We start from the raw sequence: 20,362 nt of genomic DNA on the forward strand, positions 1-20,362 counted from the left end.
TCTCTGTGTGTGTGTGTGTGTGTGTGTGTTGGTGTGTGTGAGTGTGTGTGCATGTGTGTGTGTGTGCGTGTGTGTGTGCGTGCGTGTGTGTTGGTGTGTGTGTGCGTGTGTGTGTTGGTGTGTGTGTGTGCGTGCGTGTGTGTTGGTGTGTGTGTGTGTGCTTCCTGTGTTTGGATAGGATATGATGAGTTAGAAGTTGAATACCCTGCTTCTCCCTTTCTTCCTTACTCCTTTTAACAGCATCTCTAAGACTAAAGCTAAGGTGTCTACCAGAAAGTTCCATCAGACATCTACAACACTACTCCTGTCTTACCTTCTGCAAAACAGATGTTGCAGGCACACAGGACGATACCAGGACTTTTTAAAATATGATATTTGAGGATTTGAGCTCAGGTCTCCATGATTACACAGAAGCAGCATAACTGTCTCTTCAACCCAGTAGTAATCTTTAAACAATGTACCCCCTTTCACATGTGTCTCTGTCTCGGTGCCTTGTGTGTGTGTATTTTATTGGTCTGTCTGTGTCTGTGTCTGTTTGTATGTGTGTTTCACACATGGATGCCAGAAGTTAATGTTGGTGTTGTTCTTTATCTTCTGTCGTATTTACTGAGTGAAGGCTTCTCAGAGAATCCCAGCTTGCTGCTCTGGCTGTCAAGTCCCAGTATCCTCCTGCCTCTACTCTATCTACAACACTGGGATTGCAAATGCTTGCCCCCAGTGTCCAGCCTTCACGTGGGTGCTAGGAATCCAGACTTTAGTTCTCAATTTTATAAGATATTTATTAAATATCTTACCCACTGAGCCATCTAGCTAGTCCTTCCAAAAATTATTTAGATCAATGTTTCCCAAGTAATTTGATCCCTGGAGCTTTTTGTTTGTGTAATTGTTGAACATGTACTAAACCTCAGTTCTATCTGTGCAGGTCTGGCTGAGGCTATTGTGCAGTGCACAGAACAAAAGTGGACTTGTATTCTAGTGTAACAAAATGCATCAGTTACTCTTGGACTTCTCCTTAACTAACATGTCAGTTAGGATTATAAATAAAACCAGTACCAATACTGCACCTATGGCCAATTTTCCAAAATATTTTAAAACCCATACATTTTTTTCTTTCTTATCATTATTGATCATCTGGTGTTTATTGGATTTCTCAGTAATATGCCCAGGGTTTGCTATTCTGTTTTTGAAATCTCAGAATTACATGATGCAGAAAGGTTGTGCTTGATAGAATATTTCATAAGATTTCCTGGTTAGTCACTTATGTATATGGGCACACAGTAGTTGCAAATGCCAGCAATCTATTTAGAGAACTTGGCATATGTCATATTATGGCTCAAAATATCAGTAAAGCGTTTAAATAGCATTAATCATATTACTAATTGCCATAGTGAGAGCAGTACTTACCTCCACAAGCATGATATATAACATATACATGCAGACACAGGCTAGAGCTCATGGCACAGACTGGGTAGTAAGGTCATTGCTAACCTCATGGTACCTTTGTAGGTAAGAGTATGGGAGGCATAGCTATGTTGATGTTACATCCGTCCCCAGTGGAACAAGGGGAATTTGATTTGGGTGCTCTGTTCCATGTGGGATTTGCTAAGTGTCTTTTCCTCAGTGGACATCACATCTCTACTCTAGGAGGTTGAATCAAATTGCATTGAGGTGGAAATAGAACCACAAAGATCATGAGTGTAGCACTGGGATATGTACCATCCACTAGCACTTGTCACCTAATCCACCCTTGGAACTACAAAAGTGTCTCTGAAGTTGGGCTTATTCATGACTTCATTATTGAACATGTGTATTTTTCATGTCTGGTCATGAGTTCCATAAGGCATAAGACTCCAACTATGAATTCAGAGCCATGTTTGATTTTTCTTACTAATGTGTGCCTGCTTCTACAAAAAGCAGAGACACAAGAAATATCTTTAGATGATAATAATATTACCTAAGTTTATAGATATTATATAACCTTGTTTTTGACCATTCTCTCTCAAAAATATACCCATCCATATTGTAATATATATAAATACACATACACATACACATATACATAATCTTTCACTTTTGTGATGCTTTATTTGAATGTTTGCCCTAAATGGTCCTTGAAGTCATCTGCAGTGCTACTTAAAAGATAGATTTCTATGGCAGGTGGCACTATTCTATAGTCCTAGCCATTCTGAGGTAAGGGGATAGAAAGTTCAAGGCCAATACAGTCTACTGAATACATTCACAGTCAGTCTAGACAACTTAGTGAGATGCTGTGTCAAAATAAAAGGTGAAAAGGAAGGGGCCATGGATATATCCCAGAGTTTGAGCACTTGTGTAATATGGACAACGTGTGGGGTTAGCTCTTCAGTACTGCAACAGACAAAGAAAACAAGTTTCTAAAGCCCAGCATGGCCACTTCTGCCTACCATCTTAGCACCAGGAGGACCCAGGCAGGGAAATTCTTATGCCTTTGTGGCTAGCACAGGTTACAAAGTAAGTTCCAGGCCAGCTTGGGTTACAGTGTGAAACCCTGTCAAAAATAAATAAATAAAAATTAAAAATTAAAAATAAGTAAGAAAACACAAACATTTAAATAAGGTCAGTATAATTTAAAAAAGAAAAAAAGATTCTTAGTTTTTCTCAAATTCAAACTCACTGCAACAGAGCCTCTGTGTGAGATCAGGTAGTTGGTAATGTTTTCCATGCTTCTGGATAATTCTTACTTGCTTTACTAAATCTGCTTTATTCAATGTATCTCCCTGCACGTCATTAGATCTGCCTCCTAACTACAAGCTTCTGAGAGCTTGGAAGGTTGTATAGCAATCTGCGTGTTACAGAGAATAGTTCCTACCAGACTAAACAGTGACCATAGCTCTCAGAAAATGTGGATGATCTCTTTCAACATTTGTGTTCCTGTAAATGGATCCTGTGCATTGCCCACAGTGGGATTTCCTTCAGGCACAAACCACTCTACAGATCCCAAAGAAGAGAAGAAATGGCAAGTGGATGATCCTGCCCCAGATTAAGTGGATGACCACAGGGAAAGCACCCTGGTCATTGATTGGTGTGTGTGTGTGTGTGTGTGTGTGTGTGTGTGTGTGTGTGTGTGTAAAACAGTATACAATTTATATGAAAATAAACATACTAAAAAAAGTTTGATCACTGCTGCATTAAAACATTTCATTATTCAAATGACTGGATGAATAAATGGATTTTATAATCATTTTCCAAACAATGATTGATGCTGGAATATAATGATCGGATGATTTTAGAATGGAGGCTTTGCACTTGTGGTTCCAAACTCTGTGGGCTTAAAAGAAGTAGAGTGAGGTGGAATCTCAGGGTTGTTTTGATTTGCATTTCACTGATGACTAAGGATGTTGAACATTTTTCAGGTGTTTCTCAGCCATTCAGTATTCCTCAGTCGAGAATTCTTTGTTTAGCTCTGTACCCCATTTTTAAAATGGGGTTATTTGAATTTCTGGAGTCCAGCTTCTTGAGCTCTTTGTATATATTGGATATTAATCCTCTATCAGATTTAGGATTGGTAAAAATCTTTTCCCAATCTGTCGGTGGCCTTTTTGTCCTCTGCTTGTGGACGTTGTACATCGTGGTGCGCACTAGGCTCCGCACCACGATGTACAACGTCCACAAGCAGTCCCAATCTGTCGGTGGCCTTTTTGTCCTGTTGACAGTGTCTTTTGCCTTACAGAAGCTTTGCAATTTTTTTTTTTTTTTTTTGTTTTTTCGAGACAGGGTTTCTCTGTGTAGCCCTGGCTGTCCTGGAACTCACTTTGTAGACCAGGCTGCCTCAGAAATCCGCCTGCCTCTGCCTTCTGAGTGCTGGGATTAAAGGCGTGCGCCACCACACCTAGCAAGCTTTGCAATTTTATGAGGACCCATTTGTCAATTCTTGATTTTACAGCACAAGCCATTGGTGTTCTGTTGAGAAATTTTTTCCCTGTACCCATACCTTCGAGGTTTTTCCCCACTTTCTCCTCTATCAATTTCAGTGTCTCTGGTTTTATGTGGAGGTCTTTGATCCACTTAGACTTGAGCTTTGTACAAGGAGATAAGAATGGATCAATTCTCATTCTTCTGCATGATAGCCGCCAGTTGTGCCAGCACCATTTGCTGAAAATGCTGTCTTTTTTCCACTGGATGGTTTTAGCTCCCTTGTCAAAAATCAAGTGACCATAGGTGTGTGGATTCATTTCTGGATCTTCAATTCAATTCCATTGATCTACATGTCTGTATTCAGGTGACAGCAGATGCCTGCAAGGTTGTGGAGAAAGAGGAACACTCCTCCATTGCTGGTGGGATTGCAAGCTTGTACAGCCACTCTGGAAATCAGTCTGGCGGTTTCTCAGAAAACTAGACATAGTACTACCGGCAGATCCAGCAATACCTCTTCTGGGCATATACCCAGAAGATCTTCCAACTGGTAATAAGGACACATGCTCCACTATGTTCATAAGCAGCCTTATTTATAATAGCCAGAAGCTGGAAAGAACCCAGATGTCCCTCAATAGAGGAATGGATACAGAAACTGTGGTACATTTACATAATGGAATACTACTCAGCTATTAAAAACAATGAATTTATGATATTCTTGGGCAAATGGATGGATCTGGAGAATATCATCCTTAGTGAAGTAACCCAATCACAAAAGAATTCACTAGATATGCACTCACTGATAAGTGGATATTAGCCCAGAAACTTAGAATACCCAAGATACATTATGCAAAACACAAGAAAACCAAGAAGGATGACCATCGTGTGGATACTTCATTCCTCCTTAGAATAAGGAACAAAATACCCATGAAAGGATATAGGTACAGAGACAAAATTTAGAGCTAAGATGAAAGGATGGACTATCCAGAGAATACCCCATACAGGAATCCATCCCATCATCAGCCACCAAACCCAGATACTAATGCACATGCCAGCAAGATTCTGCTGAAGGGACCCTGATATAGAGGCCTCTTGTGAGGCTATGCCAGTGCCTGGCAAACACAGAAGTGGATGCTCACAGCCAGCTATTGGATGGAACACAGGGCCCCCAATGGAGGAGCTTGAGAAAGTACCCAAGGAGCTGAAGGGGGCTGCAACCCTGTAGGTGCAACAATATGAACTAACCAGTACCCTCTGAGCTTGTGTCTCTAGCTGCATATGTAGCAGAAGATGGCCTAATCGGCCATCACTGGGAAGAGAGGCCCTTTGGTCTTGTAAACTTTATATGACCCAGCACAGGGGAAGGCCAGGGCCAAGTAGTGGGAGTGGGTGGGTAGGGGAGCAGGGGCGGGGGGGGGGGGTAGAGGGAACTTTTGGGATAGCATTTGAAATGTAAAGAAAATAAAAATAAATAAATAAATAAATAAATAAATAAAATATTTTAGATCAAACTATAAAGTCAAAGGATGTTTAAATCAGAATCCATTAGTAGACACTAAGAAATAATTAACATTATTTATGAATTTATTGTACAGTTTAAATAGTTTTTCATAAGCATATCAAAGTAAGTATATCAAAATAATTAACAATATTATTTATGAATTTATTGTACAGTTTAAATAGTTTTTCATAAGTATATTAAAGTAATATTACTTGTTTTTAAGACGAATTTTTCTGTCTTTCAAATAAAATAACTATTTATAATTGAAAAAAAAAGAAGTAGAGTGTAACTGTCAAAGTATATCTGTCTACTCTAACCAACTGACACTTGTCCATTTAACACTTCATCTTTGGCTGTGCCATCAATTCAATTTGGCTCATCTTTAGCATAGTTACTCATACAGCACTTAAATGCTCTAATTAGCCTTGCTTTAATTATTTGAATTTTCAGCATATTAAGCAAAGCTGGAAGTTAGCTCCATTATGTATCTAAGAAATTACAAATCATGAAATGATTCAGAAGCAAGTAATGAGCTGCTGTCGCCCTAGTTCTTTCTGAAAACTTTGTGTCTTTATGAAGCTGTTTAATTGACTAATCCTAAAAGATTGAGGGTGTTTATCAGAGTAGAAACATCCAAGCTTTATGCTCACATTTGTCAGGAAACATGCAAAGGCGTGGGCCGTATTAAGTACGCACACAATGACAAACAGATCTTTTTGTTCTCATTTTCATGAGTGACTTGGGATTGATGCCACAGGCCACTCTATGGAGGCCAAATGGCCCCAAAACACAGCTTTCCAAAGAGCCTGTTCTAATGGAGGCTTCTATTCTAAGCATCACATGGGTCATGCTCATTTCTGGAGTAGGTCCAAAGGAATATGTTCAGGAAATAGCTGAGTGAAACATATACTTAAAGCTATTCAAATGAAATATGAGTCAAGACCAACAACTTTGAAAAATGGTCTGGAGTCATTTTCTATCAGGAAGAGGATGTATTACAACTAAGTTTTGACAAGTTGCAAGCACTCTCACATATGAGTGTATTAAGTCTTCCTAACATCCCTCTGAGATGTAGACTGTTGTGAACACTCCTTACAAGTTAGGAATTGAGAACTAGATAGACCAACTAACATGCTTAATGCATTGTGTCTTAGTCAGGGTTTCTATTCCTGCACAAACATCATGACCAAGAAGCAAGTTGGGGAGGAAAGGGTTCATTCAACTTACACTTCCATGTTGCTGTTCATCACCAAAGGAAGTCAGGGCTAGAACTCAAACAGGTCAGGAAGCAGGGGCTGATGCAGAGGCCATGGAGGGATGTTCTTTACTGACTTGCCTTCTCTGGCTTACTCAGCTTGCTTTCTTATAGAACTCAAGACTACCAGCTCAGAGATGGTACCACCCACAAGGAACCCTCCCCCTTTATCATTAATTGTGAAAATGCCTTACAGCTAGATCTCATGGAGGCATTTCCCCAACTGAAGCTCCTTTCTCTGTGATAACTCCAGCCTGTGTCAAGTTGACACACAAAACCAACCAGTACAAACTTGGACTTTAAACCCATCAGAGTATAGAGGCTGAGTACGTTACCATTATTGTTTAACATGAAAGCACACTTGTAGTAAAACAATGACAAATATAAAAACTAGAGCAAGAACCAAACAACACACAACACCTAGAACCGTTATGCTCCAAAGCATAGATGAAAAGAAAAGAAAGAAATCTGAGCTACTTGTGAGCAAAGAGCACTTACTGGGTAGCTCTTCACTTTGGAAGGTAGTACCTATACCTAATAACAAGTCATTCAAATGAAGCAGCAAGCTTTCCCATTGTAAACATTTTTAAGATCATGGGACATGATCTTAAAACATTTTTAAGATCACGGGACATGGTCAGTATAAAGTGTAAGCAGGCATGCAAGAGCCTTGTGGGGATTCACAAACAAAACCATCCTTGTCTATTTAAGTGTCAGTCTCCTTCAGTGGGACATCTTCTTCTAACTCCTGTTTGAACTTGGGATGTAGCTCCTTTATTGCTACTGCACATGAACTGAGGAAGGGCTATATTCAGAAATCATTTCATTCTTTGAGGATAGTACACATTTTGGGGAACCCACCCTAGGGTCACTACCAAAGTTGAACCCCACTTCTATGCACTCCAGCCCTGTCTGTGAAACTTCTTAACATTTTCATGTAACATGGAGCTAGAGGTATAGTTTGATGGTAGTGGGGTTGCACATATACACACAGAGATAGATGGAGTGACAGGGAGGGAGAAGAAGAGGAGGAGAAGGAGGAAATAAAAAAAAAAGAAAACAAAAGAAAGAAGAAGTAAAATGAAATAATCCCCATGCTCCTTATCTAGATTCTGTACAGTAAGGGGTACTGCGTGCCCTCTATGGTTCCCTCTACTCTTGTCCTGCATTTCCTCTGCACACTGCTTCTCAGTGGATGACTTACTTGCTATTTCCTTCTTGGCATTTCCTTGTGGACTTGATTTGCAGTTTTCTAATGATGGATTATTAATGATGGATTAGGTTGAGCACCACCCTCATGCTTATTAGGCGCTGACTAATTTTCTCTGTACATCCTCAGACAGACTTTCAATCACCTATTTCCCCTTTTTGTTGTGAGTTGCTAAAAGTCTTTATAGACCCCAATCACAACTTGTTTGTTGTATACATTCTTCATAAATATGCCTTCCCATTTTGTGAACAGCCTTTTTAACTATTGTGGTGGTATTCTTGGCAACGTAAATGTGTTAACTTTTGAAAGGCTTCAATATATCTGCTTTGTCTTTTGAGGTTCGTATAGCTGGTTATAAATTAGAAATATCACTCTGCCCAAGGTCCTAGAATTTTCTGAGTTTTCAGAGTTTGAATAATTGGATCTTTTATTTAGGTCTTTGGTCTACTTCAAGTTAATTTTTATTTGCAGGGAATGAGGGCAGGAGTTATAATTTTGCACATGAACATCCAATTGTTCTAACTGAAGTTTTTGTTAATATTTATCTCACCTGATTTGTTGAGGTAGCTATAAAATTGATTAACCATTATTTCTTGTATGTGTGCTTCTGTGTGTGCCTATGTGTGTGCCTCTCTCTGTCTCTGTCTCTGTGTGTGTGTGTGCGCGCATATGTGTGTGCATGTGTGTGTGTGTGTGTGTGTGTGTGTGTGTGTGTGAGAGAGAGAGAGAGAGAGAGAGAGAGAGAGAGAGAGAGAGAGAGAGAGAGAGAGAGAGATCATGATTCATTTGTAGAGGTCAGAAAGCTTTTGAGAGTCAACTCAGGAATTCTAACTTGTTGAGGCAGAACTTCTCTTGTCTGTTCTGCAGCACAATAACAATATCTGGTCAGTGAGCTCTCCATCTCCTTGCAGGAATCCTGCGTGTACAGATGCATACCACTGTACCTTATTTCTTACGTGAGATCCTTCATCAGGATATCAAGTGTGGATTGCCAGGTGTCAGGATAAGTGTTTCTACCCACTGAGCCATCTTCTATCATAAAGCTTTACTTGTGTACTATGTTATTCTGCACATTCATACACCCCCTTTTGTGCTAGTAACATGATGTCTTCAATGCATAGTGTTTTGTAATTATTTCTGAGGTATGAAGTACAAGTCCCTGTGGTTTATTTTTCAGTAATGTTCAGCTATTTTATGGGTTTGAGGATCAATTTCTGTTATAATTATGTAGAATATAAATATAGATTTTAATTTACCAACACATTTCCATATCTTTGCTATGTTAAAATATTGTTTTCTAATCACTGAACTTGGGACACTTCCTCACTTATTTGTATCTTATTTCTGGAACTTTCACTGGTAGTGTATATACTATGGGTTAGTCATGGTTGTCAAATTTGATTGGATCTGAAATGAACTAAGTGTGTGCTTCTGAGCATATCTGTGATGGTATGTTTTAAAGGATTAACTGAGAAGGGAAATCCTTCTTCTATAATAGCCACCGTCACCTTCACAGGTGATCGACATATAAAGAAGTCTGAGGGAAAAGTAGTACTCCCTTTTGCCTGCCCACCTTCTGTTCTTGCATGTGTGTGCCTCTACTACCTTGCTGCCACTGCCATCACCATCGTTACTGTCATTGAACCCAACCTTTTCCATTTCAAGCATGGATCTGAAAACTAGCAGCTCTACAGGACTCCAACTGGGAATGCTCAAACATCCAGACATGTAGGCTCAACAGCTATCAAATTCTCAGCTTCTCCCACATGCTAAGAGCTATTGCTGGACTCTCAAGACTATAACATGAAAGCTAATCTAATAAATCCCCCTCATAAATATGTCTTCATGTGTTGATTCTGTTGTTTTCTTGTTCTGGGTTTTGAGAGTTGGTCTCCTATATGGCTGGCCTGGAATTGACTAAGAAGACTAGACTAGCCTCAAACTTGCGGTTATTCTTCTGCCTCTATATCTCTGGTGCTTTGATTGTAGGTGTGTTCCGCTATGCCTTCTCTCTAGTAGATTTCATTTTGTGTTAAAATGGTCAAGATATTCTGAATTCCTTTATCTGTACTTATGCTAATGATGTGGCTTTTTCAGTTAAGAAAGCTTATTATATTCATTTTAAAATGTTAAAACAACCTTATATTCTTGAGAGAAATCCCATGGTTCTGATGCATAATCTTTTAAAATATCACTGAATTTGGTTTACTATCATAATTTGTTGAGAATTTTAGGGTTTTTAGTCATAAAGTATATTAAACTACATTTCTTTCTTCTTGAGTTCTTTTGTTTTGCTTATTTTAATATCATATAACACTGGCCTCTAGAATCTAGAATGCATTGGGGACTGTCTCTTTCTTTCTGTTGAAGTCACCTGGACTTATTAAATTTTTTGGGGGGGGGGTAGTATTAAAAGTACTAAACTCAATCTCCTTTAATTTAGAGTTTTGAGACAAGGTCACAGCTTACAGCACAGACCTGTTATTGAACTTCAGACTCATGACTGGAACCCTCTGTTTAGAGTCCTGGAGTCCTGGGGTTGCACACACATGACAACATGCCAGCTCACCCAGTTTCTTTAAATATTGTAGTACCATTCCAGTCTTCTATTAACTTTTGGGAGGGTGAGTTTTAATATCTAAAATTGTAGCCCGATGGTGGTGGCGCACGCCTTTAATCCCAGCACTTGGGAGGCAGAGGCAGGCAGATTTCTGAGTTCAAGCCCAGCCTGGTCTACAGAGTGAGTTCCAGGACAGCCAGGGCTACACAGAGAAACCCTATTCAAAAAAAAAAAAAAAAAGAAAAAAATCTAAAATTGTTGGACCAACTTGTCTCATTTAACTTGCCTAGTTGCTTGTCTGCTTCATTCTGGTTTTTGGCCTGAGAGTGTTTTGTTCTATTCCTTTAGAAAGTACCCAGCTCATTAGCCTTTCTGCCAAATATAAAATCCTGGTGTGCATAAAACCAATCCAGGTCTTAATGCTCTTCTTCTAATTGTGAATAGTAATAAAGGTGAACAAAGAGTATGAGTAATTCTATTTTGCTACATCATTTCAATCCATTCAGTGAGATATAAAAATAAGCAATATGCTCCTTTCTTTGGGTATCATGAGTAGCAAGAAAGGGGGAGATTTTGTATTTGATTGGTTGATCTATAAAGAGACCATTTCACTTTGTACCTACCATGTTGATTTGATTTCCACTCTACGTAAGTTATATCTACTGTGATGATTTCTACTATACTTAAATCCCAGTTGGACCTTCTGTGGCTTTAAAAAGAAAGTCTGGCTTGCTTTTCCATGTCCTCAACTTGAACTTTTGAGCCTGGTTAGTATTTTTCTCATGGTATGTCTGTGGTTGGACATCCCTGTGGAAGGTGTACAAGAATTTTTTTTTTTTAAATCTGAGGCAGATAACTTCTTTGGATTATATAATTATCTAAAGCTTTTGACTATTTTCATAAAATTATTGAGAACCTGACAATATTCAAAGGGAGTTTGTTAAGATTCATTTTCTGTTTCAGAGTAACAATTTGAGAAATATGATCTACAACTTTGATTTATATACATTCCACTCAGAAAAAAAAAAATTTTATGCCCATGACCTTTCTGGTTCTTTCCCTTAACCTTTTAGAATTCCCCATTTCTCCTTCAAAGTAAGAGCACATAAATAAGCTTTAAACTCTTCAAAAATAGAGAGTGTGTTTCACAGCTGTGTTAATACTGAGTAAATCTTAAAAACATACACATCTTTCAAAATTGTTGCATTACACCAAATTGATTTTTATAAGTAACTGTTGAGTGATAACTGTTTTAGCTATAATAATGATAATTAGAATAATAATAATAATAATAATAATAATAATAATAATAATAATATTTATGTCTAAATATAGCATTAAAATTTTTATTTTTACAATATTAATCCCTTTTCTATTTAAATCATTTATGAATTCAAAACCTTCTGCACTACATTATAGAAGTTATAAGTAGCTATTATTGAGTAACACATGTTAATAGTAATACATTTTTATATAATATCTTTTTCTATGTGTAGTTATATTTTCTTTGCTAATTCATTGAAACAATTTCTGGATTCATAGTTCTTTCTTGTTTCATGAGCTTTCTAAAAGCATTCCTGAGTCAAGGATGTTGTACTTTATTTTCCCTGTAATGAGGGCTTGTCATGAGCTTTTATCCTTTTGCTCTTAAATTGTTTGTTTAGACATAATCTCAAAGAAAGTGTTACTGAGCATTGTTATTATGCTGTTATGAGTGGAATTGTGTCCCCTAAAAAGTGCCAATGTGAAGGCTAGTGAGATGGCTCAGTAGTAAAGGTGCTTGCCTCCAACTCTGGTGACCTGAGTTCAATCATAGTGGAAGTTCCACATAGTGGAAGAAGAAAGAAAGACCTAGATCTCTCTCTCTCTCTCTCTCTCTCTCTCTCTCTCTCTCTCTCTCTCTCTCTCTCTCTCCCCTCCCCTCCCTCCCTCCCTCCCTCATACACACACCAAACAAATGAATGAATAAATTATAAATAAATAAAACATACATATGTAATAAAATTTTTGAAAGGTTCCAAGTTGAAGGGCAACCCCAATGTGATTGTACTTAGAAATAGGTCCTTTAAGGATGTAATTAAAGTTACATGACATCATAATGGCAGAACTCTAATCCAGGAGAATTGGTGCCATTATAAGATGGTGAAGCAAACATACACAAGGGAAAGGTCCAGCAAGGATACAGTGGCCTGCAAGCCAAAGGAAGTCTACGGGAAGAAACAAGCTGGCACTTTGATCTTAGACTTCCAAACCTCAGAACTGTGAGAAAATAAAGTTCTGTTCAAGTTGTCCTGGCGGCCAGAACAGACTACTTTCAGTCCTAGGAAATAAGCTGCTGTGGCAAGTACTTTGTAAAGCAGTCCAAGTCTTCATATTTTTTATGCGAAATCTGACTTTAAAATTGGCACCCAATACAAATTTCCATAAAACGTATTAAGCCAAATGGAGAGCAATGGCCAACAGAGGAAGAGAATGCAAAGGCAGGGAAGAGAATGTCTGGATGGCTCAAGGCTAAAGTGGCAGTGTCTGCACTTCCTAGACTCTGTGATTCTCCACATGGTGTGTGTCCTTTTGCTTTTTCTCCTTCATCTTCACACCCCAACTCCCCTTATCTTTCTGCCCCTGACTTCCCTTATCTTTCTGTGTTTTTTTTTATTTTAAGACTCTCTCTCTTTGTCTCTCTGTCTCTGTCTGTCTCTGTCTCTGTCTCTGTCTCTGTCTCTGTCTCTCTCTCTCTCTCTCTCTCTCTCTCTCTCTCTCTCTCTCTCACACACACACACACACACACACAGACAGACACGTTTCTAAACTATTTATTGCTTTAGGTCTAAGCAAGTTGAGTATAGAAGCAGGATAACACTCAAGAGTAATGGTTACTGTGACCGGAATTGAGGAGAAAATGTTTAAAAAATTAATATACCAAACAGAAAAGTCTAAGAAGCCTATTTTTATCACATGTAGATCCCCATATTAGGAGGTAAAAGAAAAGATGAGAGAGTTGTAGACACAATTCATTTTGTGTGATAAATTTTGAAATTAAAAAAATCATAGTTGGGAAATTGAGATGGCTCAGCAAGTAAAGGTGACAGCCAGTGGCCTGACTACCTGAGTTTGGTCTCAGGAACCCATATGGTAGAAGGAAAGAACCAACCCCTATAGGTTGCCCTCTGACCTCCATACAAACATGCCCACATACATACACAGTGGCACACATATAAAATAAATAAATGTGAAAAATTATAGCTAACATGTATTGAGTGCTTATATATCATTCCATAGGGTAATGTACCATAAAAAAACCAAAAAACAGAGGAAGAAAGGGTGATATTCATAAAATGTAAATCATGACACAAAGAAGGCTATAGAGAATTTTTTTAAATTCTAAGGCCTCTGAAACTTTCTAGTTCTGGTTTTCATTTTATCATCTTTGTAAATCTCTTGAAGCAAGAAAGTCTGTGTGATTGGCATCAGGGTAGACAAAGGGAAACGAGAGATATTGTGCTGACTTATTACCTGGTTCCATCTTCATACTGGAAGAAGGGTGATACCAGGGAAGAAAATCCTCAAGAGAGAGCAAATGGAGGCAGGAAAATAAAGGGAGTCAGTCAGGGGAAGGGGCAGAAGCCAAGGACCACATACATGGCCTGCTGGGCAGAGGGGCATGTTTGCCTTCATTTTGGATTAAAATTAAAATGAAATACCTTAGAGTTTCAGAAAGAGCTGTAACACATTTATTTTTAATATGTAAGTGAGCTAAACAGGCAATTCTCATTCACTACTACACTTCTACTTATTCCTACTGTCTGGGTCTGTTCTCTCTCCCCCCAAACTTCTTTAAAGTGAAGGCCGATTCTCTGAGGACGTCCACCCTAGAATGAAAAGACCCAAATGCCCCAACTCTATTTATTTCACTTATATTGAGCAACAGAGACCTTCTTCCATAATGATGGCTGTGGCCATGTGTTTTAGGGTGTATAGAGTGACAAATTATTCCTTGTTTGCCTGTCTGAGGGAAATTGAGACTACTGAACTTTGTAACTTCAGCAACAGCAAGTGATAGGAGGTATTTTGGGGGACCCAGTGCATTTAGTTCATAAATAATGGAATAGATGGATATTTCTTGACTTCTGTTACCTTATCAAGTAGCTCCTGGACTAAGAACCCAAGGGCACAGGAGACAAATGTACGGGGGTGGCATTTCTGAGGAAGTGGTGTAGGGGCCTACGTAGCTTTTACTTCTCCTTTCTGTTCCGTTCCTACTTTTCCTTGACTTCCCATGGGAAGTCTTACTTTTTCTTACTTTTTACATCATTTCCTCCCATGAAAGAAATGTGAGTAAGGTTGGGTCTGGTCCCCAGCTTGGACATGGTAAAGGTGTGGGCGTGAGAAGACAATGCTGCTCAGGTGACATGCTGAGGTGTTCATAATGAAAAGGTAGTGACTTTACAGTCCAAACAGCAGGCCTAAGCATTGTTTACCCCTGCAGTAGAAGTAAATGAATGCAAAATAATTCATCTTGAGGTTAATTTGATTATTTCACAATAACAGGAAATTACTTAGAGAATTATCTTTTCCATTGAAAATAGAAATCTCTGTTATAAAAAAAAACACAGGACTTTTATGTTATATATAGTTTATAACATATTTTTGAGTATGCTATTCATAAAAAAACTTGGAAAGAAGATAAAGATTGGGATTATATGTAATTACACAAATGTCTATATCTATAAATGTAAGTATAGACCCAAATATCTATCCTTATATGCTATTTGCAATGGATAAATATGCTTCTCATTGGAAATATTCTTCAAAGTCCAAAGGGTAACACTTGGGGACAGAAAAGGCTGTCTCAACAAAATTCATGTACTTTTGTTTCCAAAAACTGTTAATTTTTGAGGGAGCAGAATATCCATTTCAAGCTCTGGTGAGTGTCTGCCAAAGCCAGAGGCTACTTTTTACTGTACTGGATTAAAGGGGTCAGACACCTGGCCAGGCACTCAGTAGCTCCTGGTTGAAGGGAGTGTGTCCTCTAAGAATAGAGAGTCTAGCTTAATAAAATAACAATAGGAGTATACATGTCTTGATGGCCCAGGGGAAATCTTGTGCCTTAGGACATGAAGATACAAGCTAAAAATTAAAAGTACAGATCCAAGGAGACTGCCTTCATCAGGTTACTCTGCACGTTGCAATCCTGTGAAAGGATGTGGACATTTTTGAACTCTTCAAGCTTTTATATGTTGTATACGTTTCCATTTAGAAAGGAACAGAGAGTTCAGGACTGGCATGTTCTCTGGCTCGGACTGGGCCACTAAACCCTAGTTCAGAGTCAGTTCACTTTAACCACAACTTTGAGCATTTGTTCTTCCCAGACCCTATGGTACAGACTCAGTCACTGTTACATTACATCTCGGCTTTAGAAGCTCACATTGCTGTTCATAAGAAAGTCCAGAATAATAGGGGCATAGTTTATTAACAATTGATAATATTAAAATTAAAACTAGTTTCAAAATCAGTGCATAACTTCTTCTAGGTCTCAGTCAAGTGACATTGTTGCCAGCCTAAGCCTTTCAAAATAAAATAAACTAAAATAAACAAAAAATAAAACAAAAAAACCCAACCAATTTACCTTGATAATGCTTGCTTAACTGTAACAAGCCTACTAATTGAATAGCTAATTGCTACTATATATAGAACAAGAGTTTTACTTTTCCTATATGGCTATTCCTGAGATTTCTATTCTGAACATCTTCCTTAAATTTTTTGGAAGCACTATTTAGTGATTTCAAAGCCTCCATAGGTTCTTTTTTTAACATTTCTATTCTTACTCATTATTTTTTTTCTTGCTACCAGGCAAATCTAGTAATAGAAAACAATGCTAGTTAAAAATATAGTCTTGAGAGGCCTATCAAAGCTTGTCTTCTGCGTGTATTTTGGGGGGTGGTGGGAGGGGTACAGAATAGCTCTCAGGTTTTTCTATTGCTGAAATAACACTGTAAAGCTCTTCCTACCCTTAAATCTCCAGTATTTCTGGTCTTGCACACAACATAACTGTGAACTTATACGTCTCCTTAGAAATAACAGGCTTACTTTGGAAAATAGGCACTTAGGAAATGTTCACCCATTTGAGTTCACACATTGGTACATTTTCCAGGCTACGCTAGGCAGATGGAGTGAATCAGAAAATTTCTTACCTCTTGAGGGACGTAAGACAATGCATATCACCACTAAAGCAAGCGCAGCCAGGGTGGTAACTCCAAAGACAGTTTTCAGCCATGTCTACATAGAATAAAGAAAATTAGGTTTGGGCTTAGTTCCTCCTGAGAAATGGCAAGATTTTGTCTGACCCTAAATCCTACTTCTTCCCCACAGAGCACTTTGTGTTTCACTGATCTTGCGGTAATTGCTGGAGCCTTTCCAGTTCTACTAAGACAAATGTTTCTACAGTGTATTTAGAGCCATTTTCTAATCCTAACACACACCGGGAAGTGATACTCAACACACAAATCCCCACCTTCTCTAAAGAATAGAAAACCCAGCCCCGGCAGCCTCTACTCTGCGGTCATCCCCGAGACGGCACGCACTAACCTTCATTTTTCCAGATGTTTTTGCAAGTTAGCTGATTCTCACTGCACAGCGTGGGTCACCGCATCTGTGAAAACTGTTGAAAAGAAGCAAGCCTGTCTTCTACTTAGAAGCTGAAGTCAGGACATGAGTTGCTTCCCTCTCCCCCCCCCCCCCATTCCCCTTTCCACGGACTTTTGACTACCGTGCCAAATTTCGAAAGATTTCTGTAAAATTAGAAACAGATTTTGGGGGCGTTCTTGGCCTTTAAGTGAACTGTGAGTGGATGGAGGGAGACTCTAGAGCTCTCTCATCCTTGTAAATTCACAACAACATCTGCTTAAGTTGTCATACAGAGGCTGTTTCATTTCACCTTTTTTTGGATGTTGTTGTTGTTCAGGTTTGTGTTTCATTTTCTCCTCAAAAAAATCATTCGAGTCACTTTGGTAACAACCTTTTCTACACGCCTCCCGTTTGCAGCTGAAATGAGGGATTTCAAATGAAGAAACTTTTGATGGTGCATTGTACATATCCAATTTTTGGGGAAGCAGAGAACAGTGGAGCCAAATCCGGCTTTGTGAGAGGTACACTGTGTGACTGCACACTCTTCTCCCGGGAGCCTATGAGGTGCTGCAGGCACAAATGTTTTTCTCTCAGCACAATTTCTTTGTCCATATAGCACCATATGCACTTTCAGTAAATACAGAAGTTTAAAAATTCAACTGTCTAAACCCACGGCTGCTTTCCTTTAAAGAAATGAAGCGCCATCTGTTGAAATGTAGTATGGGTTAGGTGTGTTTGCAGAGGCTAGAAAGATGGAAAGATCAGTGGGAATAATTTGCCAGCAGACCTTTGGAAGAATGGAAATGGCTTTACAAGAGTGATATTTTTGCTTTGCTCTCAGAATATCTTCTGAGAAAGGAGAACATTTAGTAATTATAAAGACCTTAAAATAAATTTTAAAAAGGCAAGTGAAAAGAGAAGTCATGTGTACTTCATTTTGGCTAAGTCCACATATTTCAAAGTGATCGGTCATCTTGGCAGATCAGTAAAATGACTGAATTCACAACACGCACACACACACACACACACACACACACACACACACACCAAAATTTTTAAAAAAAACCTTCTCTGTGGTCCAGAGTAATTCAGAGGGCAGATTCCTGCTTTCCACATGGATACTGTTGCTAGAATATGGTGTCTCCTGTTTTTCCATTGCTGGCTTTCTCCAGAAGTTTGTAATATCTTTTGCCTGACTATGCTAAGTTTCATGCTGATCTTTCACAAATTGTGTATGAAAAAGTAATAGGAAAACATCACTGTTCTATGTCGCTGCTTGTTTTAGTTGACTGGTCTGGCTGCCACAGGAAACTTTCTCCACCACAAACCAGCACAGTGGCTTGTGAACTTCCTCCCAGCCATTCTCCAGACAGCTGTCCCTGAAACCCAGCATAAGGAAAGTTCTGGTGAGCAGAGTGAGTCACTAGTATGCACTGGCAGAGAAGAGTACTCACAGCCCACTGAAGTTCCCGGATGAGCCCCTCTTCCCGTGCGGTTAATGAGCTATCAGTTTACAAATGGAAGCAGTACTGGGAGTCATCACAGGTGTGCAGTGCACTTACAGACATCTCCATGTGCCTTGATTGTGAGGCCTCAATCTGAGAGAAAGCCAAAAGCCAGGTCCCACAGGAACTGCCCTCAAGGGAGTCTTCTCAAATCCGTTGCTTTCTTTGGAACATCCACATAGTACTTTCTCTGAACTTCTATCCCAGCTCGCCAACCCCCCCCAAAATCAGCAGGTCCTTTGTAGTGAGTGATTCCCAAGACCTCCTTTTCTGGACAGAAACTGAATGCAATAAATGATTATGGTATAATTAAAATGCGTACTGCTAGCTTTAGCAATTAATCATTGTCACATGACTGGTAATGGGTGCCATTTAGGACTCTAGAGATGCGTGGAAGAAAGACTCTCAGAGACTCGTCTGACAGGTTTTATGGAGAAGTCGGGACATCTTAAGAAGCAACATTAAGTTGAAAGTACTAGTTAGTATATGGGGGCATTTTAAGGATGAAAAAATAATAAATGTTTTAATAAAATAAAAACATTTTTTTTGTTTGTGTTTTCTTTAGGAAGCTGATTGAATCTAACTAAAACATCTGGAATAGTTCTAGCTGTTTGAACTGTTTTAAGGAGAATGGGACTGGTAACGAAATAGAGATGGTCTCTTGTATATAATTTCATAATTTAAGAATATATTTCTTGTAACACAGTTACAGATGGGCTTCTGATCTAGCTTATATCCAAGCAGACATGTTCAAAAGGTGTGGACATTTAACCATTCAATAGCTTTCTCTCTCTCTCTCTCTCTTCTTGCTTTTCCACTTAGGAAAGATGTGTGTGTGTGTGTGTGTGTGTGTGTGTACACAAAGATAACCATGAGAGGTTCTGTTTAATCAGCGAGCATGCTCTCCTATAAGCACGCAAGGCTCATCCATTTTTTTTTTCCTATCTTGGAGCTCCTGCTGGGTATTTCAGCCTGGAGGTGTGCTTGGTAGGAGTACTCTGATTAGTTGGAAACTTCTGTTTGAGCCTGTGAAAGGGGACAGAAGAGACATGTGATGCAATTGTATTATCCCAAAATAAATCGTACCATTTGTCAGTATGAGAACTTTCTCATGAAGCAAATCTGGGTATATTGAAATTATACAGAAACACACAGAATGACATTGATCCATTAAAAGTTAAAGGCATTGTAGTATAATATAGGCTATGATCCACCTCTTTCCAAATAGGGGACATGTAAGGCTTGGTTTGGAATATGATGACATGAGAATGTTGGGTAAGTGAACAATACTACATCTCAAGGCTATGAACAGATCTTGTTAGAGGTATTTACTAACAAGATGTAGTTGTTTATCAAAAATGACTCTGTGGTAGTTTGGAGCTGGAATGGCCTCTAGAGACTCATATTGAAGGGTTGGCCCCTAGCTGCTGGAACTGAGGGGAGGTATGGAACACTCTAGAAACTTAAGCCAAACTGAAGAAGCTAGGCCACTGGGAATGTATCCTTGGAGGAGACATGGGAACCCTGGCCCATTCCTGTCTCCTTTAGCTTCCCAAGCATCATCAGGTGAGCAAGTTTGCAGTACCATCCTTTTGCCATAATGTTTTGCCCCCACAGACTGAAAAATGATGGAGTCAGCAGATCACAGGCTGAAACTGTGATTCAAAATAGACCTTTTCTCCTTGAAACTACTCATGTCCATTTACGGAAATGAGGAAAGGTGATTGACACAGATCTTTTCCCTGAAAACACATTTAGTTATGATTCTTTTTTTTGTTTTGTTTTGGCTTTGGTTTTGGTTTTTCAAGACAGGGTT

The 20,362-nt window shown here is 38.9% G+C and overlaps 1 protein-coding gene across 1 annotated transcript in view; it reads right to left on the reverse strand.

Moving 5' to 3' along the window:
• Fap (fibroblast activation protein alpha) overlaps window positions 1-17,385 on the reverse strand; it is a 75,927-nt gene extending 58,542 nt beyond the window's left edge. The window contains exons 1-3 of the mRNA XM_021192961.2: window positions 17,352-17,385; window positions 17,003-17,075; window positions 16,609-16,693 (exon numbers count right to left, since the gene is read on the reverse strand). Coding sequence (XP_021048620.1) covers window positions 16,609-16,693; window positions 17,003-17,008 — 91 coding nt within the window. The 5' untranslated portion in view covers window positions 17,009-17,075; window positions 17,352-17,385. The remainder of the gene's footprint in view (window positions 1-16,608; window positions 16,694-17,002; window positions 17,076-17,351) is intronic.
• Window positions 17,386-20,362: the final 2,977 nt, after the last annotated feature.

Source organism: Mus pahari, chromosome 3 (assembly GCF_900095145.1).
Source record: "Mus pahari chromosome 3, PAHARI_EIJ_v1.1, whole genome shotgun sequence".
In the NCBI taxonomy this organism is placed as follows: domain Eukaryota; kingdom Metazoa; phylum Chordata; class Mammalia; order Rodentia; family Muridae; genus Mus; species Mus pahari.